The sequence below is a fragment of the Ammospiza nelsoni genome, chromosome 5 (genome assembly GCF_027579445.1).
Source record: "Ammospiza nelsoni isolate bAmmNel1 chromosome 5, bAmmNel1.pri, whole genome shotgun sequence".
NCBI lineage: Eukaryota > Metazoa > Chordata > Aves > Passeriformes > Passerellidae > Ammospiza > Ammospiza nelsoni.
In genome coordinates this window covers 53,780,242-53,805,674 of record NC_080637.1, presented here as the reverse complement: position 1 = coordinate 53,805,674, position 25,433 = coordinate 53,780,242, and the positions used below count along the sequence as shown (strand labels likewise).

The following is a 25,433-nucleotide window of genomic DNA, read 5'->3' as shown; positions in this document are numbered from 1 at the left end:
TTAAGAATACTTTCTTTTTCAAAGTAAAACTATTTAACTTGTCAACTTGCAGAAGTGACTTAGTAAAATGACTCTTGGGAACTAATACAGACAAGCAGGTCTATAATTTATAAAAAAAAAAAAGCTGTAAATGTGACGTAGAACTACATTTCAAATAGAACTTTATTGATGTGATGAAAAACTTTTTTGCTAAGGGTAGGTAATTATTACAAATAATTTAAAATTTTTTTTCTAGTATCCCTTTGAAAGAGCAGATAAATTCAACCGTGGCATCAGAAAACTTGGAATAACTCCAGATGGCCAGAGCTATCTTGACCAGTTCAGACAACTCATAAGTCAAATTGGTACGAAATGCTATCTAACGTGTTGTAAATGTTATTAAATGTAAAAGATCTTCATCACCTAGTAACTGACCTTTTAGCTGAGGCTAAAGCTAGATTTATTTCCACTCAGATGGAAAATAGTTCACTTGTATCCCATGCTAAGAACATGCTCTCACCTATTTATGCAGAAATGGCCTTTACATGTCTTAATCTAAAATACAGTTATAGCTTGCATAGATTCCTGTTCCCTTTTTAGTTCTTTTCTTTGTTTTGGAACTGACTTTTACCCATGTTGAATGTATTTCCTAATAAAAACCTATTAGTGCTTAGTTTCGTGTATTTCAAAAATGAGCCATATATCCAGCTGAAGTATCCTCCTTGAGGGATGCATGATGTGACAATGATATTTTCAGCCACTGATGCTGTAAATGTGCAGAACTGATCAGAACTTACAACTGTTTAATGTGCCCACTGGAAAGAGTTTGTACTGAAGTGGACAAAACCTTGCTTGATGATGCATTTTTGTTTTATTTTTTTACATAGACTTTTGATAGCAGGGTTCAATTTAACTTCTCTTAACTTAGCTTTCAGAGCCAATTTCTGTGCCAGAACTACATGGCAACTTTAATTTACATTTCAGAGCCTATAGGAACTATGCAGAGTGTGTGTGTGTTTAAGTAATTATAAATTGTTTCTTTTTTTTTTCTTGTTTTTAAAGGCAACGCTTTGGGTTATGTACGAATGATAAGATCTGGTGGACTTCACTGCTGCAGTAGTGCCATTAGGTATTTCTACAAATAGTTCATTTTTCTCTTAGCTCCTTCTCTTCCCCTTGCTCTCTATTCTTGCTGATATTCCCTAAACGCTTACCTATTCCCCATCAATTTTGAAAAGCTCCATTTATATGCTTTCATTTAAGTGTAATTCTTGAAGACAGTGCTGGGATTCAACACTGTACAGTCATGGACATAAATCACTAAAAATAAAACAATTTCTATCAAAGCATGCAAAAACATGGCAAAAGAGTTAATAGAATGTACACATTGGTAAGATATTAGTCCATAAGCCAGCAATTTGTGATGTTAAATAATTTCAAGGATGTGTTAAGGAAAAATAATAGAAACATTGAGGAACTTGGAAAACACATTCCTTTCATACCTTTTTCTGTACAGATTTTGTCTGTGTTTATGAAAAGTCATTAAAACATAGTAACTTTTCCATAATAAGGAATAGTTAGTCTTCTTGCAAATAGTAGGAAACATAGAGTTACCAAGAGTATCCAGTGCTAGAGGGAGGAGATGATAGCCCAGTAAAAACAGAAGTACAACTGATGATGTGTCTGTGTTTGGAAATGAGGTTAATAATGCTTGGATGAGAATGTGAGACAGATATGACATAACTTGAACTAAGTAGTTCAAGCCCAGAAGGTTAAATTAAGTAAATTATAAATTAGGGTAGATACTTCAATGAGCATAATCCTAGCAAACAGTAAATTTTCAGGTTTGTTCCTGATCTGGAAGATATTGTTAACTTTGAAGAGCTGGTGAAAGAAGAAGGTCTCTCAGAAGAAACACAAAAAGCAGCAAGGTACACTAACATCATTTGAGGTCTGGGGCAGGGGTGGGATGAGAAAATTGACATTATATGCTACTAAATGCAGCTATTAGTTGTTTGTGTGTGTATGTGTTAAAAGTTCTGCTGCCTTTATGCAAAAATATTTGTTTCTAAGCAAAGCAAATAGAAGCAGTTGTTTTGAAAATGTGAAGTAGCATTGATAGTAATAGACCTAGAACCTGATTTCATGAAGAAATCCTTGTTCAAAAGCTAACAAGCTTTCCTCACTGTGTGCCCGAGCTCTACTTTTAAAATTTTCAGGGTCTTAGGTAAAAAAGATGCAAGTGTTCTATTCACAGGCCTTTTTTTGAGACAATGAAATCAAAAACCACTATTCAAATGGGCTGTAGAGGGAGGGTACTCTCCCAAATCCTGGACACTGGCAAAGGGCAAAGAGAGGGTTGTTTTCCAAGAGGTGGGTAAGCAAGGGGGTTTTCAGCAGAACTAGGTAACTCATTGCTCATCCCTTGCAGGCAGCTGGACTCTGTGCTGAGTGACCTGACCCGGAACTTTGCAGAGGGAACAGAGTACTTCAAAATGCTGGTGGATGTGTTTGCCTCCGAGTTCCGCAGCACGAAGAACATGCACTTGCGGAACTTCTACATCATTGTTCCCCCCCTGGTGAGTGTCTGCATTGCACCAGGGCTTGCTTCAAAAAGGTCTTGTCAGATCAGGGCTGTGTTTAAATGTTTTGTATTAGACTGTAGTAGCATGTATGACAATGCTTTGTGACATTTGTGAGTTTCTTTGTGATTCCAAGACAGCCTGTCATTCTTTCAGACTCTCAATTTTGTGGAGCATTCAATCAGTTGCAAGGAGAAGTTGAATAAGAAGAACAAAAGTGGAGCGGCTTTCACTGATGATGGGTTTGCCATGGGTAAGTTTCAGCATTCTCACTAACCTTTGGGTAAGCCAACATAATGGACATTTGCAAGAAAAGTTTTGTTTATACTTTGTTCCCATAATTAAAAATTCCATAATTTATTTGGATTTCTCTTTGCTTCAGCACAAGGGATTTGAGGGTTATGGTTGTGGTCAGAATTTCCTAACCATGGAATAGGTGTGTATGGGAGCAGACAGTTTTAACACATTGGTGTTTCCAAATTTCTTTCCAAGCTTGTGGTTCTCATCCAGATGAGAAGGAACGCAAGTATTTGGAGAAGTGATGTTTTATAAAAATTTAAGCTTGTTCTTTATTGTCATTTTTCCTGATAGATTACTTGTAAGTTAATAGCAATTTAAATTATATTTGCATGGAAATATTAACTTAGGTTCATCCACTGAAGACGTTCACAAAATGTTTTGCTAATTGCATGTTGACTTCAATACATGGTTTGTTAATGACTAGGTGTGGCTTACATTCTGAAGCTTTTGGATCAGTACCAGGAGTTTGATTCTCTGCACTGGTTCCAGTCTGTTAGAGAGAAGTATGTGAAGGAAATAAGAGCAGTAGCTAAGCAACAGAACATACAGTCCACTAATCAAGATGAAAAACTACTACAGACTATGAACCTTACCCACAAGCGACTGGAAGTTTGTTTACAGGTACAGCGTGAGCCTGGTTAGGTGTTCTGGTAACAATTTCTGTTCTGTATTGAGTTCAACACTTACTCGTTACAAATCAGGTAACTGTTCTAATGGAACACATTGAGAGCAAAGTCCTGAACACTAACTACAGCAACAGTGCAGAAAGAGCATAAAGACTTGGTGTATGACCTGGAGGGAATACCATTGGTTTTTGTGATATTTGAAGACCTGTTTCATTGGAATTCTTTGTCCCATGGAATTTGAAGGCTAATGCAACTAAACCATAAATGCTTAAATAGGAGAAAATATCTTTTGGTTAAACTTCTTATAACAAGGATTGCACATAACGCTGTGAACCCTCAGAGCTGCCTGTGTGTTAATTCTGAGCTGCATGATGCATAATGAATGATGCATTACCTATCAAAGAGAGGAAAGGTGTATTTGAATTTTTGAGCACAGCAGCTCAGGTTTCATCTATGGTGTGGTGCTTTCTCTCTCTTGATTGGAGAAGCCTATGGGACAAATCTGTCAATGGCTATTTTTACAACCCATGATTACATGCTGTAATGTCTTGTTGGAATACATAAGGCCCTGTATGCCCTCATGGTTCCCAGGAGTGTGCACTGCTTGGTCCTCTGTTAAAAAAACACATCGCTGAGCCTTGTTCATACAGGCTTGTGGTTGTTTAAACTATTGGCTGCATGAGTTTCCATGGGCAAGTTGCTCTCACTGCTGTTACAAACCTCATTTTCAGCCTCAGCAGATCAGTGACAGATTTATTGCAGTGATGCTGCTTTGCTTAGGTTGCCCTTTAATGTAATTTGATGTTTGCTTTGTAAAATGTGTGTGAATAAGGAATGAAAGGAGGAAGATTTTCAAGAGCATTTAAGTGATTTAGATACTGAAATCTAGGAGCCTAAGATACTAATGAAAAATCCCATTGATATTTGTCTACATGTTTGTGATACACTGATGCTCCTCTTTATCTTTTACCTTAGGAATTTGAACTCCTCTATTTCTCGCTAAGTAGTGCAAGAATTTTTTTCAGAGCAGATAAAACTGCAGCAGAAGAAAGCCAGGAAAAGAAAGAAAAAGAAGGTGAGTGAATCCTATAAGTAGATCATTTTGGCTAATGAGATTGTGTGCCTTAATAGTGTTTTTTTTAATATCTGCTTTCTTGTTCATAGGTTAGTGAGAGAGGTTTATGTGGTCATGGGTGATTTAGACTCAGCAAGAACAGCTCAAGAAGTCCTTCTTTGGAATATGTGAATTCCAAGCTGGGCTTCTGGAGTGTGGGAAAAAAAATACACCACCACAGAAGACCCAGCTGACAAAAAATGGGCTGTAAAGCCCGGTACAGGGAGAATTGCATACTTGCAGTAATATTAAATTCAGTAACTTCAGCATCCTTACCTCTTCAGTTACCAATGTTGACAATAACAGCCTTAGGTGGTGGTTTTCACCTTTTGTACTGGCTGACTTTCAACTTACATAGCAGATGATACAATTACTATAGATATTTAGATGTTTGATATGCTTGTTCTCCCATTAAATTCTATATTCAAAGGATAAGATCTTAATTTGTGGTGTGGTCTCTTGACTAGGTAACACTGGTATTTTGCATTTCTATTTCTGGTTGTATATTCTCCCTCATGAATTCTGATTCTCTTGGGAAAATTCTTTCCAAAGAAATGAGAATGCTCCTAAGGATTAAGATACAGAAATGTAGTTTGGTCACAAGTTACTTAGAAACTCAAGGAACAGTAGTATCTTAAAATCTGAATTGGTAAATAATTCTCCACTGTACTTCTGACAAAGGCACGAGTGACCTGTGAGATTATAGTCACTGGAGAAAAAGATTAGTTTTCTTCTGCACTAGAAAAACAGTTTGTAAAGAAAAATTCTTTTAGCATTAATTTATATTTGATCATATTCAGTGAAGTTGCTCAGATAAATATTCAGTGCATGAAAAAAAAATAAACAAATTCAAAGAACTCCAAGAATTGTGGGAAGAATAGACATGCTGCTGTGGAGTTTGTAGGAGATCATTCTGGAGAACATCAGCTAATTATATTTGAGGTTAAATATTCTCTGTTATGATACTGGTTCAGTTCCCCAGGCAATGTATTTTGCAGGGAGAAAAACTGGAAATGCATACCAGGGTGGAGAGTTTTCAACATGGTAATAATATCTATGCCCTCTACTATGATCTTTGGACTTGGACTCTGAAATGTGTGAGCATTGTATATGTAATTTTTAGACAAGTACTGCTGATTGAAGAACCTTTCACCCCAGATAGGAATTTCTTCAAAGGTCTTGTGCTGCGAGATCAGGTTGCATATGCTGACTGTGAAATACTGCATAAGGTGTTCCTGTGGACATCAGTATCATATATATATATATATATATATATATATATATATGTGATATATATGTATACGCTAGAATTTGAGGGGTTTTGTTTCAAATACAGTGTTAAACATCATCCATGCTTTTTTTTTTTTGTCTTTGTAGAAGAATCTGGTAAAGCAAGCAATGGAGATCTTTCCAACTCTACACCTGCAGAGCCTGTTGTGAAATGATGTGGCTGGTATGGGTGAAGATTACTTACTCAAATAACTCATGTCCTTGTCTTCATCAGTAACACTCTGTAGGGGCTAAAGCTCTAGATTTGACTTACTTGCTCTGTTAAATCCAAGAGAAGCATACTAGCATCCACTGAGGCTAGGTCTGTGTTTGTCTGTATTTTCTGTAGAAACTCCTATTTTTCAGGAGTTTGCATTATTTACAGCACTTTCTTTAGATTGAAAATAATTTAATAAAATGTTGACCTTTGAGGTATTTTAAAGTACAGATGTGCAGATAAAAAAATCCTTATTAATTTCTAGATGCATTCTCGCATCTCTATCATAGCATTTTAAAAAAACCCAAACTCATAGGCTGTTGGTCCAAGGTTTGAACTGGCATCTCTTCAACCCAAAAAAACCCCTGAATCCAGATATTGGCTGTATCTATTGTCCAAAAAATAATTGAGACATGTCATTGTGCAATCCTGTTGCATTTAATGCAGTCACAGATTACACTGTGGGTGTAACTGTATGTTCTGAATATATGTTAAATCTGTTACGCAAAATGGAAATGCTTATTACTGTTTTATTCCAAACTCCCTTGTTATTACTATAGACAGTATTTGTACTGTGGGAACTTAGGATCCCATCAAACATTTATTTCCCCCTGTTTTTGCCCCCTTATCGAAGAATGGGGAAACAAGAAAAGTGAATGTTAACAAATTCTCATTTCACACCGAAGGTTTGATTTGCATCCACAGAAGTAAGGAAATCCAGAGCCAAGACAGAACCACAATCAGCTCTTTCTTTCATGACCAGGCACTGTGATGAGTGTCTACAGTTCATGAAATGTTGCGCCTAATTGCAAGTTTCAGCCTCAATTCTGTATTTCCTAGCCTTTGTAGGTCTGTTGTACTGTGTGTTGTTCATATAGTCTTACATGCCTGATTATTAACAATAATTGCACTGCAGGCTCAGAAGCTGCTGAACACTGTGAGAACTCTTATTTAACATCTGTCCATCCCTGCAAGTAGAGCTTCTAGATTGTGCAAGAATTACTCAGATCCCTAACTTAAGTAGCTAGAGTTAAAAGAAAACACCACCTTTATTAAAATATACGGGTGTGTTTTAATCTCCCAGAACATTAACACCCTTCTAGTTCTTACCAACCAGAATACACTACTCCAGTCAGTCCAGCTGAGAGAACTACCCTTGCTGGGGGGTTTTCTGGCACTCTTAAACTGTATTTTTAGACCAAACTTTCTTTAATGTTTGTTTTAATGGTTCATATTGTTCCACCCACTCTTGGGTCATTGGTTTAAACAATTCCTCACGTACTTTGATTTGCCCATTCCTGCCTGTCACTTCAACATTCAGACAGCAAGGATTAATGTTTTGTCGCAACTGGAAAGACCAGACTGATATGAACGTTCCATTTATTGGTTCTGAGAACATGACACAAGCTTTGTGGACTGTTAAAATCAGCTGGGCTCATTAAAGTTTTTATTTTTAGTTCATTATAACTGCCCTAAAAAATGCTGCATTACTTGATTTATGTTTTTGCTTTTTTACTTTGATACAGGGTTGTTTTTTTTTTAATTTGTGTACACTTTTTTGACCAAACTTGCCCACACTGAATGCTCAGTAGCATTGCTGAGATCAGCATTCTTGCTGCTGCTTCCCATCCTCCTGCAGTTGCTGTGCACATCCTTCCACAATCCCATCTCTGCTGAAGTCACCCAAGTTTGTGGAGTGGAATGGCTAAGTGCTGCATTTCCTTCTTCCACAGCAACGGCAGAATCACCCACACATGATGTTCCTTTCCCCAGGATGGCCTTGCTAGGGAGCTGTGTGCAGTCAATACACAGCTCACACTCTAGTCTGCACTTGTATTTTCTCTTCTCCATTTTTTCTTTTGGAGACATTATCTTGCTAAGGTAAGACTTTGCAGTTGAACATAACGTGCACTGAGCATTGCCTTTGTGTACAATAGTTAACAAATTCTTGTGGTTCTGGTGATGGAAATTCTAGAGGAAAAACATAGCCTATTTTTATAGATGCCTGTTTAATCTGGGAGAACTGAATGTATACTCTATGTGGCAAAAATATATGCATATGCAAACATGTACAGTGATAATGGAGCTATTCTTGCTAATACAGGACTGTAGTTTGTATTTCCTTCTTTCTCTTTGTCATGTAGCAGCATAGACATGCAGAAAGATTTTTCTCATCTGAAATCCAAGGTGGGTCCTGGGTTTGGATGTCACGTGGCTGAGTTGCATTAAGTCTTTTTTCTCCCCACAAGGATAAGGAAGGGGGGCAAAATTCATGCTGTGGTGCTACAACTCTTTCTGTTGCTTTTGACCTCCTGTCACAATTACAGGAACCAAATGGACCCTAATTGTTGTCTGGAGAGGAGAATGGAGCTAAAACAAAAAAATCCCCTAAACTAAACCAAACATGCTCACTCAGAAATTCCTAGGGGTGACAGAAGTGATGATGAATTTTCTGCAGGGATATAAAACATGTCTAGGGTTTTTTTTTTCTTCAGGGCAGGGTTGGAACTGGCTAAAGGCCAGGCTCTCACCCCCAGCAGGCATCTGTCAGCACTGCCCTCAGGTGTTCAGCCTTGTGCCAAGGCTGCTGGAAGTGCAGCAGCTGCTCTCTGAGGCGTTGTGGACACCCAGCTCTCTGTCAGCCCTGCCACCAAGGGTTTGCATGGCCCCAGCAGCTGCAAACGCCTGGTGCTGAAGGGCACACTCTGCAGGTCCTAATGCAGCCTTGAACCAGAAAAACATTTGAGTTGCATTAGACATCCATCAACAGCTGTTTTCAGCTTCTCAGGTACAAAGGACCAAATGTAATACTTAATGTTTCCTAACTCATTGTACAAAAGGGTATTTTGTTACTCCAGTCTCTTTGGTTTGGGAGTAGAGAACGTTATGTATATAAAACTGTGTTAATAAATGCAATTTTGAGAACCTCATTCCCAGTGTTTTCAATAACACCAGTTCAGTAGGTGTTAATTTTTTTAATAAGATAGCTTCAGCTTTTATTTACGATTAAGTTTTTTTCCACGGTGCTTTTAAACATTCAATAACCAGTTAGACTTATTCCACATCAAACACTTCCAATCTGGGATCTTTCAGATACTGTTGCACAGATTCTGCTTATGGAAAATCTAATTTCTTGGTGACTGAGTTAAATTAAGTTTGAGGAATTTCAGGCGTATTTTCTAGGTACCTTATCTTGATTAATATAAACTATACTACAGCTTACACCCCCTCCCCCACTAACAGCTCTTTATTTTGTCTATTTTGTTTGTTCTTGCAAAGTGATGTTGCTGATGTTTTCAGGATGGAAAAATGTAAACTTATTAGCCAAATCTCTCTAGCATCTAATCTCAGGAATGTACTGTGAGACTTTTCAGTACCTTGTAATTAACATTTTATTGCTCAGTTTCTTAAAGGTTGCTGTCAGACTCAGCTGTTGCATGTTACGTAAGAATTCTTACTTCTTCATATAGTAAGAAGTGGCAAGAAACCTAACCACAGAAAAACTGCACACAGCTGCCTGCTTCTGACGTTTGCATGTCAGTGGTACTTAGAATAATAAATCAAGGAAGTACAATTTGTCTAGTAATTACAGAATGTGAGAGTACAGTCCCCTGGAAGGTAAGAGTAGGCACTTAAATTTGTTTTGTAAGCTTTTTCTAGATGCAATATAAAAATAGATTATATTAATAGGAAAAATTTAGTGTTTAACAAATAGTTTTGTAAATAGGCTAACACAAAAGGTAAATCTTGTTAAACATAAACTAGACTAAAAATAACTTCATCTGAAATAAAGTAGATAGTGCATTTTTAACCTTCAATCAGATGCACATGATCATACAAACTATGAACATTGACTGTGGTAGGAAATCTGAGGCCTGATATTTGTCAGAGGAGCTGGCAGCTCACACAAATTTCAGTGGAATGAGAGGCTGCTGGCCCTGTAAATGTAAGAAATGCCATTAACCCTTAGTTGCTGACAGCTGTGCTCTCCTGCCCACCAGCAGCACTAGCCTCCTGCTCAGGACTGTCAGCTCCCCAGACACAGTTCCACCCTATGCATTCACAGATGCTAAATGCGAGTCCTGCTGTGCTTCCACTGTAAATCCAGAGGGACTCCACTGCAGACACACCACTGCTCTCCAGCAGGAAAGGGCAACTGGCCTCAGGTGTGTGCAGGTGACTGAAAACCAGAGATTCTTGCAAAAAGACTCCCTGCTTTTCTGCTCCCACAAAGGCTGCAGGAAGTGACAGGAGCTGCTTATGCTTCTGATTCCTCCCCTCCTTCATGCATGGTTCCATCCTCTTCTGACAAGTCATGCAGAAGCATGAACTTTCCATCATTTGTTAATGGCACAGACTTCATTAGCTGAGCTAATGCTTCTGGATCCTGAAGAAAAAGAAGAGAGGTCAGCAAGTTGCAGCAGCCTTTGAGGAACACATTTCCCAGTACTTCTTGCTAAGCTTTTGCAACTTTGGCTATTTTTAACAAGCTTTAGAATAAAGATTTGAAACACAAGTAATACCTTTTTGGGTACGTAAAGACTCAAGTACAGCTTGAGCATTTAAGAATAAAAAAAAGGTAATTAATTTTGAGCCTTTATTTTGCTTTAGTTAATGAAAAGCAAGGAAAAAAGTAACTGTCTCAAGAATTTATTATACATGTGCTTAGTGGTTGTGACTAAAAGCTCATTCCCCAACTGGTTCTGAAACCTTAGCAGCAAAAATATACAGCAAATAATAACATCACACCTATATAGATAAAATATATCTACAAGGGACAGGATAATTCTGCCATTCATTTTAATTGGAGAAACACTGATTTTCATGCCTAGGTGAGGAAAGAATGTAAGTTTCTAAAAATGAAACAGCAGTGTGTGTGATTTACACATCATCCCAAAGAGTGTGTTTGGTTTTTTGAAAACTTCGCTCACAGCTTTCTTTCAGATGTGAACATTTGGATTTGTGTCATTTTGAACTTGGATTGGGGTGGCACATTTTCTCTGAAATCACATTACTGAGAAATCAAACAGTTTATTTTTGCTGTGTTAAATAATGCCTGCAAAACTGTCCTTAGGAGAAGTAGCAGTTCATTTTTCTTATGCACACCAGAGGTACCTGGACAGTGCAGGTGAAAACCAGAACAAGATGTATCATACACATGTGGGGAATGAAACAAACTTACCCTCTGTGCCTCAATAATTTCTTTTCCCAAGCTAATGGCATAGCATATCTACAAAGAAGAAATACATGTAAAGTTCCATTCAGTTCTGTTTTGGCTTTTTGTTCCTTGATTAAAAATACACCACACAACTGTCAGTGCAGACTTAGTCTTAAAACCAGGCCTAAAAGCAGAGGGGGAATACCAATTTGCTATCCTAACTACTGGTGAAGAAAACTATCTTGGGTTCAGCTTCAAAGCTCACAGGGGCTGGTAAATCTTTGTCAGTTTTAGTCACCACACTTTATTTCCACACTGTGCATGTAAGTGTTTGTAGGGACAAAAGTTCTCCATCCCACTCCTTATTTCTGTTGCAGCAGGCAGCAAACAGTCAATGGTGTAAGCACATACACCATTGTCTGTGAAAGCTTCACAGCTGTACATGTCTCAGCATAGCTGACATTCCTTTTGTTAGTGCTGCTGATGGACAGCATTTTCCCATCTCTCTTAATGCTGGGATTAGCAATCCCATCCTTTCCTCCTTATACATGCTGCTTCATGATCTGTCCATTTGGTCCCTTTTAGACATAAGCCAGTAAAGGCTTGCACGTTAATGCATGTTTTCTTGACCAGAAACTGAGCTGCTCGTTTCTACAGCACTGTTTCCCAGATGTGTAAGTCAAGAAGCCACAGACCTATTTCTAAATAAAGAATTTTCTTAAATGTTACACAAACCTTTTCCCCTTCTGTGTTGCTCTCAAAAACATATGCACTCATGGATTCTTCTCCCAGAGTATCACTGAGGTGGATCACAAAGCCAATCAGTCTCCTGTTCTCCTGATGGGCAGCAAACTGTGTCACAGTGGTGAGTTCAAACTGGAAAAGTCAAATAAATTATTTATTTGTTTTATTCAGCTCAAGTTAGCAGGTTAGCTCAGGTTCATGTAACTGAGTAGTCACTGCTGTGATAGAAAAAGTTACTTACACTTGCTCGTGTAACTTGGGTTTGAGGGTCTATTAACCTGCAATTACATGTAGGGAAAAAAAGAAAACTATTTTAGAGCGATTCCTGGTAATTTCAAGGGCCTTTATAATACAAAAGCAGTAACTCCAGCAGTTTTACAGATGAGGAAACGTGCATAGAATCAGGTGCTTTAGCTTTGACTGGCAAGATTCGAAACTAGGCTTTGACTCCCAGCTGTGTGACAGGTACAGCAAAAATATACAGCAAATAATAACATCACATCTATATAGATAGATGTGATGTTGTTATTATAGATAGCACCTTTCTTAGTCACTTGGAAAGGATCCTGAGTGCCTGAACCAACATAAATGCAGAGGGACATAAACATACCTCACTGAAAGGGAATGTCTGACATCAGCATATTCTACAGTGACACTACTGTCAAAGGACATTATTAGGAAAGATTTTTGCATTAAAACAATCATAGTTTTGCATCTCTTTTTTTGTATCTTTGCAGGATCTTACAGCCCCCCACGATAAGACTGTCCCTTAGATTTTGATAGGACATTCTTACAATTTGGTCTGGAGGATCATTTCTAGGTACCACAGAATAAGAAAAGAAGCATTTCTTTCTAGGTAAAGTGACTCTTGGGATCTTGCTTCCTCAAAGGTTGTGTGTCTTAGAAAAACAAAACCAACAATACATAATAAATTACAAATTGTATGAAGAGAACAGAACATTGACAAGTTAAAGCTTTTACAATACCTCAGGTTCTTGCTGGTGACCATGAGGTGGGATTCAGTCATGCGGAAGATGTTGTGAATGGCCCGAGCAGCCAGCACTTGTCTCATGGCTTCATAAATCACCTCGCATGTCTCATCGGACTGAACAGCCATGGACCCTAAAAACCGAACCACGAACATCTGCTGCAGCAGGGAATCTGCAAAAGAAAAGCCACGACTTCCTTCACTATGCTATTTCAATTTCCCAGTAGCTCAAAGAATCGATGGAATTATTTTATTCACTTTAGAAATTCAACAGTAAGCCTGTGGTTGGTGGCCATCATGAGCAGTGGCTTTCTGCCATGAGTCACACAGTGCCCTGACCCAGTTTCAAACTGTGTGAACAGGCAGCAGTGTGGAGGTGGGGAAGGAAGTTTTTAAAAGTGTGACTGGTCCTTTATGCTCCATTTGATCATATGCTAGTAAAATTCCCTTGCCTATTTTGCTATTGGGTGCACATAAACTATGATGAATTTATGATTGGGCATAAGCCTTGGCTTCCATTAAGCCTCATACATTCTTCCCTTTCTTCTATGTCCTTCTGACCTTCCATGCAGTTGGGCACAGTAAGGTTTTCACCAAATCCTTCCTTGCTCCTTGACTGTCACTAGAAGATTTAATGACAACTATTTGCAGCCATTATGCAGCAAAGCCATCACACTTGATCAGGCTCCCTTTATGGCCGATGGTGAGCAAGGGAAAGCAGGGTGAATGTTCAGAGCAGTAGGTACTGCTTTGGTTCTGAGAGCACTTTTCTGACAGGGCCATGGGTTCCAGGCACAGAGGAGAACAGCCAGGGCCAAGCCCTACACAAGCTGGTACAGGAAGGTCACTTTACTATGGATCTGTTACTTCTGCTCCATGATGTCAGGTGCTTTTCTTAAGAGACACTGGATAGCTAAAATCATGACTGACTTTATCTGGATCAAGAAGCACTGACCTTCCTCCTCATCTTTGCTGCTGTCTTCAGATTCCCCAAATGGGTTTGCATGCCTGTGAAATAAGAAAACTTGAATTACAGATTCTGGTCATCACTACTAACAGATGCTGCAATACTTCATCTTGCCTGAAATCATACTGTTACAGTGATGGATCACTGTCTCTGGCCATACCTGCCACCTCTGTTCTGGTCCAGAAATTCCATAGCAGGCAGTACGATATCAAATTGAATTGGTGTTCCAGGAGCAATGAGTTGTGTGGAATCTTGAATGCCAGCTGATCCACTGGGAATTATTTCATAATTTTCCATATTCTTTACAGTCTGGCTGAAGTGCAAATGTAAAAAAAAAAATTATATTTCTATCCATCAGTGACATCCTACCTTTGCTCTGGAAGAGAGATAAGGATATTCAAAAGTCCAAAGAGGGACTGAACCACTCTGCAGATATGTAAGATATTTTCCTATTTACCTATTACTGAGGACTCCAATAAAATCCTTTTTTTAATCTAGCATTATTTAGGACAAAAATAAACATTGGTATATTAAACCCGAATACAGATCAACTCTGAGCGTGGGCTGACTTTCAGCAATAGGTGACCATGTGTCTCCCTGCCCTGTCCATATTCACAGCTGCATTACCAGAAGAGACCTGGACTTGTGTCTACACTTCTCAGTGACAATCCCAACATCTTAAGATCCCTCAGCCCCAGGATCAATACAACTGCACATGGTCCCTGCTCCACACAAGGGAGAACATTACCTGAGGTGCTGAACTTCATGTTTTTTTCCCAAGCTGGTAATGGGAGTCACTGCTTGCAGGGCTGTCTGATTTAATTTTATTGCAGCTGCCTATGAAAACAAGACAGAACAGTTTTTTTAGACATGCAGCTTACCTTACCATGTTGAGTAATGGGAGAGCAAGTTGAAGGAATGGATTGAAAGATCAAAACAAGCTCCCACCTCTGGATTGTCAGTGAGATAGATCTGTCTGGAGATATTGTTGATGGCACATATCCACTGAAAGGGAAAATGAAATTGAAGTCTTCAAGCTCACTTATATGCAAGAATAATAACATTAAGAAAATATTTTTACCTCCTCATATTCTTTCTTGCTTTCTGCTTGAAGGGTTATACCCCTAAAATACAAACACAGTGTATAAGTGCTAACAGTGGACACCAGGACTGTTTGACTGCAGTGCTTACAGTAATATACCAAGCTTTATATCTATTAACTGCCAAAGGAACAAGAATCGTGAAAAAGCTGCAGCTAAAAGACACCACATGTTCCATTCAGGCATTTGTGGGGGAGGATTGGAAGGAATAAGCTTTTAATTTGGAAACATCCTTCTGAAAACCCAGAAAAGCTTACTACTACACCAAGCAAGTTTTACAGGAAAGAGCATCTGAAGGGGTAGGTGTGACTAGCTGTCCTCAAACAAAACCTTTCTCATACACTTTGCCTGTAGGAGTAGTGATCTGAAAGCAGTATCTTCTGTCTTCACAGTCCACAGCCATAACAGAGCAGTTATCCAGGTCCTGAATCAATCCTCCAGCTACTGCTCCCCTTGGCTGACACATCAAGTTGCCACCTTGAGTGAAGAAATAGAGTCTTTCCCAAGTTGTAGTCACCAGACCTGTTTTACTGATGAGAAGATACAGTGATAAAGACTCATTACTGTTTAGAAGTAACAGGTATGAAACTGCAAACACATCCTGATACTAATCAGAACTTCATGTTCACCCGGGCGTTTTTTTAATGGTCTCTTTTAAGAAGAAAAAGCAGCACCTGTTTCTAGCAGAAACTAATCTGTAATGAAAGCTGAAAAATTAAGTTAATTCCAAACATCCAAGTTAAAATTCTTATCTTCTAGCTAAGGAATAAAAGAGTATTGAGTAACTGACATGAAATACTATGAGCAGTTTCAGCACAAAATCATAATATAAAAAAGTATCTGCTGCAGTACTATCTCAGAGTCCATCTCTTGCTTAGCTGTAGAGTCCTATTATAGTGTAATCCAGCTTTTGGACTACTAAGAGAAATTATCAGATGTATACTCACAAAGAAAAAAATTACTAGATAAACAAAATAATAAACTGATATTTAATCAATCACAGAAATAGGGTTATTACATGCCACCAGTATACCTAACTTCTGTGGAAGTTTATGGAAAATTTTATATGTAAAATCTGCAGAGGTAATTCTACATATGATACACATTCAAAGTTACAAACTTGCACTGTCCATAAAGCTTTTATTTATGTAAAAAAGGTCATTCATGAAAACACATGTTAACTACAAAATATAGCTGCTTTTGTAAACACCACGTCTCCTTTAAGATTTGGAAACAACGTGAACCCAGTCTCATTAGCTTCTAATTTTTAGCCACTTGAATGCAGGAAATTTTTCCTATAGGTACATTCAATCAGAAGCAAAATTCTGTTTTCAGAAAAACAGTCTCAAATGTCTCTAATTAGGTTAAAGCTTCAAAAATACATTTCCAAAGATGACAGGTGTACTCAGAGGATGAAAAGTAGAGCTACCAAACTGATTTAGGACCCTCAAACATCAATACCTGACAAGTCCTTATGACCCTCCCCCAAAAAATGTAGCCACTAAACAAATCAACAGATAACAACAATCTTCTTACTTTCTAAGATTAAGGTAGCCAGCCTTCTGGATGAGATTTCTATTGATAGCAGGTGAAATTACATCAGAATCTGGGGTGTAAACAGATTCATTAACTGCAATTAAGTCCTGCTGGGATATTCTCATTTTTTCAGCTTCGGCATCCAGCTCTCCTTGTATGCTGGGAAAAAACCAACAACAACACAAAAAGAAACGCAAACCATCATTAGCCATTTATACCAGGATACAGGTAACATCTGTAAGCCAAAATGAACAAAAATTCCATCTGAGATTACCTTGGAGGGTAGTGCAAAGATGAAATTTATTTTTCAAATAGACTTTATAGGAAATACTGTTCTGTGATACTGAAATGAGCATGTGAGAACTGTTGAGACATGTTGAGAAAAAAGAGTAAAGTTTATTTTTTGAGAGACAGCTTCTAAAAGTAATGCTTCTATGAATTTACACTGCTGGACACATACAGACATTGCCCTACTATAACAGCATAGTTCAAAGCAGGCTGTACTAGAGGATCTCTTGGCTTTCTTAGAACTGTCTAATGCCTCCAAGGCTGTAACACACAGGAATTCCTGCCTTGACACCACCTATTAACTGGTAATGGATTTTCATTAATTCAGAACAATACAGTAAAAAGACCTAGAGCTCAAGTCTCCCTTTAGCTTTAATTCTTTGTTTATAATACTGCGTTCTGCTTTGGTGTGATGCAGAAAACATCAGATCTGAATTAAGTTTGACCATATTTTGCAAACTAATGCCTTTTCACTCCATCACTGAATGTCAGAATAAGAATTATTTAAATTCCATTTTTAAATACAATGGAACTATGCTGTCAGTTTTTACCTCAGTGTTATTTCAATGAATCTTTTGATCTGTCATTTTTGTTGCACCACAAAATGCTTTTGACAAAACGTCCCTGACACCTTCATGGTTTCTGAGGCTATATTCCTCTTTCTAAGATGTGCTTCTCCCATCTCCAAGGCAGGAAGAAAAGTGCTGACAATTCTGAAGTTATATGCATTTGTGGCAATTAGGCCAAGTGGTCACTGAGAATGTCTTAGCATAGATATCTCCTGTGTTTTTACACCATTAACAATATTCACTGTATAAATGAAAATGCTTTTAAATACCACTGAAATTCTGTAGCTGTACAATGGGTCACATCAGCTTGTTGTTCCAAAAGAACAAATATGACAAGTGAAAAGCTTTTAGCTTGACTAGCAAGCAGATCTGACTCACTGAGGCCTTGTGATCCCCGGCACTAAGGAAGGAGAGGAGTGGGCAGCACAGTTTTCTGTGGCTGTGCAAACTGAAGTCATGAAACTCCATCCTCTGTCAGTAATTCTGTGCAGCACAGTGCCATTCAGAATTTTACAAGCTTCTCTTTTGGTTTTTCCACAGACATCACACTCTTTTACTAGTTAAATTTGAGCTGTACTTTCAAGCTTTACTGTGTTACAGACTCTAAACACAAAAACCAGACTCAGGAAAATAACTGAGCAGCCTATTTTTGTTTCCATTTACTACTGTACATTGTCCAGAACTCAAACTCATCTGACTGTGGAAAACAAGGGCTTATTCTACGGTGAGTATCCAAGAGCAAGATCCTCCCTGTGCCTGTAAGACAGAAGTAAGATGCCCTACACTTTTTAAACAAAACTCACAATTTCAATGGCATTTAAAATCTGTCCTCCAGTCAGTACAAATGTTGTGTAGAGGGATTTATTTCACAAGTGAGTGTGCCAAGATTATATAATTATATAAGTACAAAAAGTAAAGAATCATTTAGTGAAATAATCCACTGTACAGAGAACTTGTCTGTAGCATGGTTTTCAAATTAACAAATATGATTATTTAAAGTGCGACCAGAGTGAGAATAAATAATGATTTGGCTACAGCTCGGTATGAAAGGAATGAAGGATTAAGTCAAGGACTCAGTTGGGACTATATTATCTTTATGGTCCATTCCAACCCCTTAACATTTTATCATTCCATGAAGAATATTCTTGCTATTACAATTACAGTTCAAGTGTAAAGTTTGCATTTACAGGGACTTAATTATAATTAAACACTTCACTACAAGTAGAAGATGTGGAGGGAGGTGTAAGAAAAAGGATCACAAAATCAGGACTGCAAAAGCAGTTTACTGAAATTTACAACTTAGTCAAAGTAGGTTGAACTCACTGGACTAATACAGCCTACACTGGATGCAATGAATATGTTCCCTACGGTGAGGAGTTTTGTTTGCCTTGTGTAGCTACACTGTCAAACACTTTAGGTCCTAAATTTGAGAGGTTAATGAGTTATTGTTGCTGTATTATTACAGAATACCCAGTAAATATAAATACCTATAATTCAGAGAGCACCTTAAGTTATTTTATTAATACTGTTAACCCGTTTCTAGCCCAAATTCCATGCTTTTCTGTTCATGACAAGACACAGGGATGTAAGGAAGCATGTGAACACTTTACAGTATATAGTTTCTGACTATACTGTAAAAATACTCTCTTCAGTGTACAGACTGCATTTTCTTTTCCATGTACAAACATTTCCTTTCTACCTGTTACTTCAACAAAATATGCCCAACAATGCCACATAAGCATAGAAGGAATCTCATTAGAAAGAAAAAGAGGCACTCTCTCGTATGTGCCGAAGGTTAGAGCGCTACAGCTCGGACTCCAGTAGAATGACAAAAGCAAACAAAAGCACTAGGTTACCTCTGAACCATGTCTGAAACAGATGACAAAAAGCTGTCCATCCTTTTGGAAAACATCTCTGCTCCTTTCTTAAAGAAGTTGATCTGAAAAATACCAAGAAAAAGGGCATTGAAGGTTCTCTTGGCTTTGGCAGACAAGGAGCAGACTGTGGGAGTGTTAACAGTGCTCCCATTATGACTGAACTTCTGGCGGGTGATCAAACACATGGGCAAAACAGCTGCACTGCCTTTCTTGCTACTTCCCACTTTTGCAACTCTACAACCTTTCACACACAGATAAGCTGCTGGCTGCTGACAAGTACGTTTCCAAAGAACTTGTTAAATGACTCAAATAAGGGAACAGGTAGCTTCTCCCACACTAGTACTGGGCAGGGCTGGGGCTCGTGGTGTTAGGAACTGCCGTGTGCAATGCCACCCTATTGAAGGGAAATCATCCATTAGATTTTGCAGTCCAACCTGAACTACCAACTCCACGATGAAAGTCTTCAAAGTGCTGTAATAAAGTCAGTCAGGAAAGTGCAGCTATGCTTGCAGAAGCCTCCAGAGCAATTGGTTGTATCAACTACAGTTCTACCATTGGTTTTCTTCTACTGAAGGAGCTAAAAAAATAAGCTACTAGGGCCGAAGTGCACATGATGTGACAGAAGATTAATTCTCTTAGCTGGTTTTGATCAGCAGGCACACAATAAAGCAAAGCACTTGGTGTAGACTTGACCTTGTACTATCAGTCATCATTAGAGCCTACTGGCAACTGCAGGAAACATGGATACAGATAGCATGTGTGTGCAATTAATCAGGATAAACACATAAAAATCAGTGATCTACTCTGGGAAGAGATGTAAAAGCAAATGTTATAGACCACAGCCTCCCTTTACAAAGGAGAGGAAGAATGGCCTCCTAAAGAATGATTTACCTATTCTATTTCTGAAGCCTGCTTCAAGAGGAAAGAACTCTAAAATCCACTGATGATAAATGCTGGATGGCCAGTTTTCAGTCAAAATGAACCCTCTATTAGCCACTGTTTCTTCCAAAATTTCCATTTGACCTACTCATTTGTTGGAAATGTGAAACTGGAGACATATGTTTGAGTAATTAACTAAGAAAATACATATTTGTACTGAAAGGCAGTTCACAAAATTTAAGCATCAACTGGCTTCTGGTTATTCAGTCATTCCCATGACAACCTGAGACTTCCCCATATAAAGCACTGAGATAAAGCAGTTTTGCCAGATGAAGTATGGGGAAAGTTCTGTTTGGTTTCCAGTAAAGGAAATCAATGCAGTTCTTTCACTTAGGATAGCTACAGCAGAGAAGCAGTGTGATCTCCTGTGGTGGGGAATGTGACTGAATCCTCATTCACTACCTATTTTAAATGAGGCACATGGGCTGCAAAACACAGGATGATGTAGATTATGATGATCCACACTACAATCTCAAACAGAGCACCACATCCATTTTTCCTCTTTTCATGGCCCAGTTCTCATTTTCCAAACACTTTCTTTCATCAAAATCAAAGACCCTTAAAATGGGTGATAGTGAGAATCAAGTGCTGTGATAATACTGGTTTGCTGATCCCCCTGATATTCTGGAGGGTCAGACTGTCAGAGTTGAGAAATGCTCTATCAAATTGCTGTTAGAATAAAAACTAGAAAAAGGATTTGCCAGCCTTATGCTCAATCCTCTCTACTATTCTGTCCTTCCAGCTCTCCAGAGCATGCTCTGTTCCTCATCATGCACACTCCTCATTAGTATGCTGAACATTATGTGCCAGGAAGGGAACTGCTACATAGGAGAGTTTGTGCAGACTGGGTAAACAGTGGAAGTAAATGCTACTGCATTTAGCTCAGCTGTGAAAAGACTAACCCTAGGCTGATTTTGCATAGAAGTGTATTGGATTTTCTTTTCATTAGTGTCTTTCCTGAATATCTAAACATTCAACTATCTGCCACAAACAAAATCTGCTGATAGAATCTAGGCAAGCTGAATGCAAATTGTTTCCCCACCACCCTTGTTATAATTTGTCAGGTCTCAAAATAAATCCAGAACGACAATGCTTCACCTTTCCCAGGAACATGTCTAAGTGATACAGACACTTTGCTGTCAATACCTGTCCTCGTGTATATCCTAGCATAGGTTCCATCATAGCCACCCTCTTCCTGTACTGCAGAGCATTCAGGGCACAGTAATATTGCAAGGATGAAAGGTGCTGCTTTCTTCTTGCATTTGCCACTTCTTTTGCAACTTCTGCCTTAAGCTGAACAAAAAATTATGAAGAGGTTGACAAAGTGTTACTGTGTATATGGATGCATTTACTGATCATCTTCAAGTTATTTTTAAATCACTGTCTTTACAGAACTTCTCCAGGTTAAAATGAAGTATGAGAAACAAAGAAAGCAAATCAAAAACTCAAAGCAAGTACTTCAAGCCTTTATCTGTCATGAAACTAAAGCATTTGGGGAGCCCCTGTGACTACAAACTATGTAACTACTGCCACTAAAAATCTGGATCAGATCTCTGTGCAAGAAATTTATTTGCAGCTGAGATCACAACATAAGTCTGCAAGTGCAGAATTCAGAGGTCAGTAATTAACAGTATGCTATATCACACTGTGCTCTGTAAGGCATTTTCTTTCAAGAACCATCCTGTAGAACAGATTCACTCTCAGGACAGGGCCAGCCATACACTTTTTGACAAAGGGATGTATTTTAGAATAGCAGTCCAGGGGGCAAAGAAGGAGGAATGTAGAACAGTCCTACCAAGAGAGTTATGTGCACTGTTGAGTGGAATGACAGGCCATACAGAGTAATTAAACAGGAAGGTACATGCAAAGAAATGCAATGCTTTAGGAACAGCAGACACAAGGCTTCATAGCAGTTCACAAAGAATTGTGCTCAGTGATACTGCATCACCACCTCAGCTGTACAACTCTAGGCCTATACAAAGCTATTTATAGTCACTTGGATTGCTTCTATCTGAAAAGCTCCCATGGATCTGAAAGGCTCTAGTTGAGCACAATATTTCACCACTTGCCTAACTTGGAGAAAACAGGTATGAGTGCTGAGTTGATGTTTAAAAGCTTTGTGTCTGCTTGGAAACAAAATCACAAGTATTCTTGAGCTACTGTGAATTTAAGCAATGAACTCTCCGAAGTTCACAATGAACAAGGATGCAGACAGAATGGCTGATGAAAACATTCTATTTTCCCTTTCACATTTGTTACCTTTTCATTTTCTTTCCTTTTCGGTAACCTGCTATATTTTGCCATGGACACGTCATGTTCTGTAGACAAGGAATATTATTTTTTTTTAAAAATGTGATATGTGTATGTGCACGGATTCAACATGTCTTCTTTGCTCTAGCAGCTGCACATGAATAGAAACAAAACAGCGACACATACCATTGCTAGCAAGGCCAAAGAGATCCTTCAGTGTGCTTACTTCTGGAAAAGAGAAATCAAATATTCAAAGTAAAACCAGCTGTGAACACTTTGTACAACTTAGACCATTTATGCCATATTTACTGTCCAAGTCACTCCAGCCCTTCCACAGCAGAGACGTATACATTGTGCCTGTCTTGAAAATGCTAAACCAGATCAGCTGCTAGAGGAATGAATAATTAGGGGTGGAGTGAGTTTATTTTATTGAGCAAGTTGTCACTCCAAGAAAGATGCCTTATCTGCCAGTGTCATTTGTCCAAAAAAGCACCATTTCAGTATGTTTATTCTGACTAAAGGCCCACCACTATCATGCAAGATCAGCAGTTCTGAACAACCTGACAGTGCTTATGTGATACTGGAAATTTAAGACACACGGATGTATCAAGTAAAGCCTTTTTCCTGTACATGAATCTCCCTCAGTGTGGAACATTTTTGCTAAGCTGCTCTGTGAAAATAAATCTGTATACAACACACCTGACTGCTGGTGTAATGATGCTTGCATTACAAATACTGGCCATGAGATTCTGATACAGGTAGAGAGAAGACAGACTGAACAGACAATGTAACTTCACAAGTGTCAGGCACAAGCTACTCTTAGTATCCTCACCAACATATTCTGCAACTGGCAAAAACTCTCTCAAAAAGCTACAAAGAAAGCACATTTACAAGAACAGACATTATGCAACTGTGAAAATACCAAGGGGAAATTGTAGGATGTCATCATGGTCTCTGATTATTTTTAACATCCTAGTCATTAATCCGTTTCACTCCACCTTTTTTTTTCCCCCAGAATGCTTCATTATGACTCAGATGAAGAAAAGACAGAAGATTTTTCCATTTGTAACTAACTTGTATTTAGAGGTTTCTACAATATTCAATATAGATTTAACAAGATGAAAAGTAAAAACAATAACACAGTTATTCTTTCTGGCTTCCTTGTTTAATCCCTCTATGAAATTCCAATGCGGCCAGGTCTCTACCAAAAATGCTGTTCTACAAACTGAAAAAGTGGATAGAATTTAAAAAAAAAATTGACATCCAAGGAAGTTGAAGAAACTTTTGTTTTTTGTCATGCAGCAGCTGAAGCTGTGGTTGCAGGCTTCATATGTGTTTATGTGTTTTCATATCTTTTTTAATGAACAAGAGGGAAGAAACCATAAATATGGAAAAAGAATCTCTGAGGCCACATGAAAGAGGTGAGGAAATGTTTATCCCATCAACATCTTACCATCCAAATTCTCCTTTATATTTGACAGTATATGATAAACAACATATTGTTAACATAGACACCTAGATGTCCTCACAATTTCCAATCAGATCCTATAACGAACTTAAACCAGGCAATGTTTTGCTGTAGTCATTTTGTCTCACACCAAAATGATGTCTACAAGAAGGACATAAGTGGGACTGCAAAAAGTGAAATAAGTAGTGGGAAGGAAGAAGAGGGGGGAAGAAAGAAAAGAAGAGAAGAAAGAAAAGAAGAGAAGAAAAGAAATGCTGCTGCAAAAAGTCAGATTTCTGTTGCATAAGTAAGACTGCCCTTGACCTTGCATATGAGTTTTTTTCTTCTGTAATTACATAAAATGTTTGTGTTACTGCCTTGCTGTTTAAGTAATGAAATCCCAAATTTGTGAAATCAGGTAACTTGCATGGAATTACCCTTGCATGGCAAAAATTTAAAGAGGACTGATTCCTTAAAAAGGAGGGAATATACTATTCTCTGAAGTTAAAACAACATTCTTGCTTGTGCTTGTCAAACAGCCCCAAACTTCTGAAGTGGAATAAATACTGTTTGCAAGCCCAATTCACTGCTAAATTTCCCTTCTGGCAATTACAACATCAGTGACTTCAGTGAAATTACATTAGTATAAAAACACAGTGACCCAACAAAGAATAAAGCTGTGTATTTTTAAACTTGCACCATATGGCACATAAAACTTGAACTTGAACTGCTTTTGTCTGAGTAAAAGATTATGTCTCAGTTTGTGATGAAATAAACAAGAAGGAGCATATAAGGAAAATTGAAACTTAGAATAAAATTTACCTGTGAGATCTTTTTCTCGAAATTGTATTATTGGGAGAACCATTGTATCTGCAAGCTGTTTTGCCAGTTCAGAATGAAGAATATTGAGCTGAAACAGAGAATTGTTCTGAGACACAATGTACATAAAAAACCCAAACCACAGAGAACATCAAAACACACCTGCCATTTGTGTCCAGTGGATATAATGTACTTCAATACTTGAAATACACTTCTCATGATATCTAAGACAGATGGGGATGCTCTCCCTAAATGTTTCATTCCTGCCTGGTATTTCTCAAGGATCCAAGAACTTCTCAGTTCCCACATGACGGATTAGGGCAATTCACTTGACCATTAATTCTAATGCTTAACCCAACATGATTTAAACTGTAATTATCCTTTATTAACCTGTTTTAGTTAAGTCTCAATGCCATGGAGTTACAGTCCCACCACCACAACTACAGCGTCTTTCCATGAACAAGGACTAACCAGGACACAATCACAACAGGGGGCAACTGCAACGCAAGATCCCATTCAAGTATTTTACCTTGACAGCAGTTGCCCATTGTTGTTTTTGTGTTTCTAAACTTCAGCAAACAGCTGTTTTAAAGCACCCACGTGGCACCATTTAGGATGAAGGCAGGCAAGGCTCTCATGTCAACACTGGCCTGGTAGGAATATG

General features: G+C 38.3%; 2 protein-coding genes across 5 annotated transcripts in view; one reads left to right on the top strand and one right to left on the bottom strand.

Moving 5' to 3' along the window:
• Nucleotides 1-9,017, top strand: part of WASHC4 (WASH complex subunit 4) — a 39,332-nt gene extending 30,315 nt beyond the window's left edge. For 2 of the 3 annotated variants that reach the window (XM_059473412.1, XM_059473410.1), the window contains exons 26-33: nucleotides 236-344; nucleotides 1,042-1,108; nucleotides 1,824-1,910; nucleotides 2,411-2,558; nucleotides 2,718-2,814; nucleotides 3,286-3,482; nucleotides 4,463-4,562; nucleotides 5,979-9,017. In XM_059473412.1, the coding sequence (XP_059329395.1) occupies nucleotides 236-344; nucleotides 1,042-1,108; nucleotides 1,824-1,910; nucleotides 2,411-2,558; nucleotides 2,718-2,814; nucleotides 3,286-3,482; nucleotides 4,463-4,562; nucleotides 5,979-6,046 (873 nt within the window). In that variant the 3' untranslated portion in view covers nucleotides 6,047-9,017. The remainder of the gene's footprint in view (nucleotides 1-235; nucleotides 345-1,041; nucleotides 1,109-1,823; nucleotides 1,911-2,410; nucleotides 2,559-2,717; nucleotides 2,815-3,285; nucleotides 3,483-4,462; nucleotides 4,563-5,978) is intronic. The other variant, XM_059473411.1, reaches the window with a different exon arrangement.
• Nucleotides 9,018-9,454: 437 nt separating this feature from the next.
• Nucleotides 9,455-25,433, bottom strand: part of APPL2 (adaptor protein, phosphotyrosine interacting with PH domain and leucine zipper 2) — a 33,453-nt gene continuing 17,474 nt past the window's right edge. For both annotated transcript variants that reach the window (XM_059473414.1, XM_059473415.1), the window contains exons 5-21: nucleotides 24,773-24,860; nucleotides 22,690-22,731; nucleotides 22,513-22,571; nucleotides 21,400-21,546; nucleotides 19,294-19,376; nucleotides 16,581-16,739; nucleotides 15,386-15,574; nucleotides 15,026-15,068; nucleotides 14,893-14,949; nucleotides 14,693-14,781; nucleotides 14,105-14,257; nucleotides 13,933-13,985; nucleotides 12,976-13,150; nucleotides 12,231-12,267; nucleotides 11,981-12,121; nucleotides 11,270-11,317; nucleotides 9,455-10,474 (exon numbers count right to left, since the gene is read on the bottom strand). In XM_059473414.1, coding sequence (XP_059329397.1) covers nucleotides 10,346-10,474; nucleotides 11,270-11,317; nucleotides 11,981-12,121; nucleotides 12,231-12,267; nucleotides 12,976-13,150; nucleotides 13,933-13,985; nucleotides 14,105-14,257; nucleotides 14,693-14,781; nucleotides 14,893-14,949; nucleotides 15,026-15,068; nucleotides 15,386-15,574; nucleotides 16,581-16,739; nucleotides 19,294-19,376; nucleotides 21,400-21,546; nucleotides 22,513-22,571; nucleotides 22,690-22,731; nucleotides 24,773-24,860 — 1,692 coding nt within the window. In that variant the 3' untranslated portion in view covers nucleotides 9,455-10,345. The remainder of the gene's footprint in view (nucleotides 10,475-11,269; nucleotides 11,318-11,980; nucleotides 12,122-12,230; nucleotides 12,268-12,975; nucleotides 13,151-13,932; nucleotides 13,986-14,104; nucleotides 14,258-14,692; nucleotides 14,782-14,892; nucleotides 14,950-15,025; nucleotides 15,069-15,385; nucleotides 15,575-16,580; nucleotides 16,740-19,293; nucleotides 19,377-21,399; nucleotides 21,547-22,512; nucleotides 22,572-22,689; nucleotides 22,732-24,772; nucleotides 24,861-25,433) is intronic.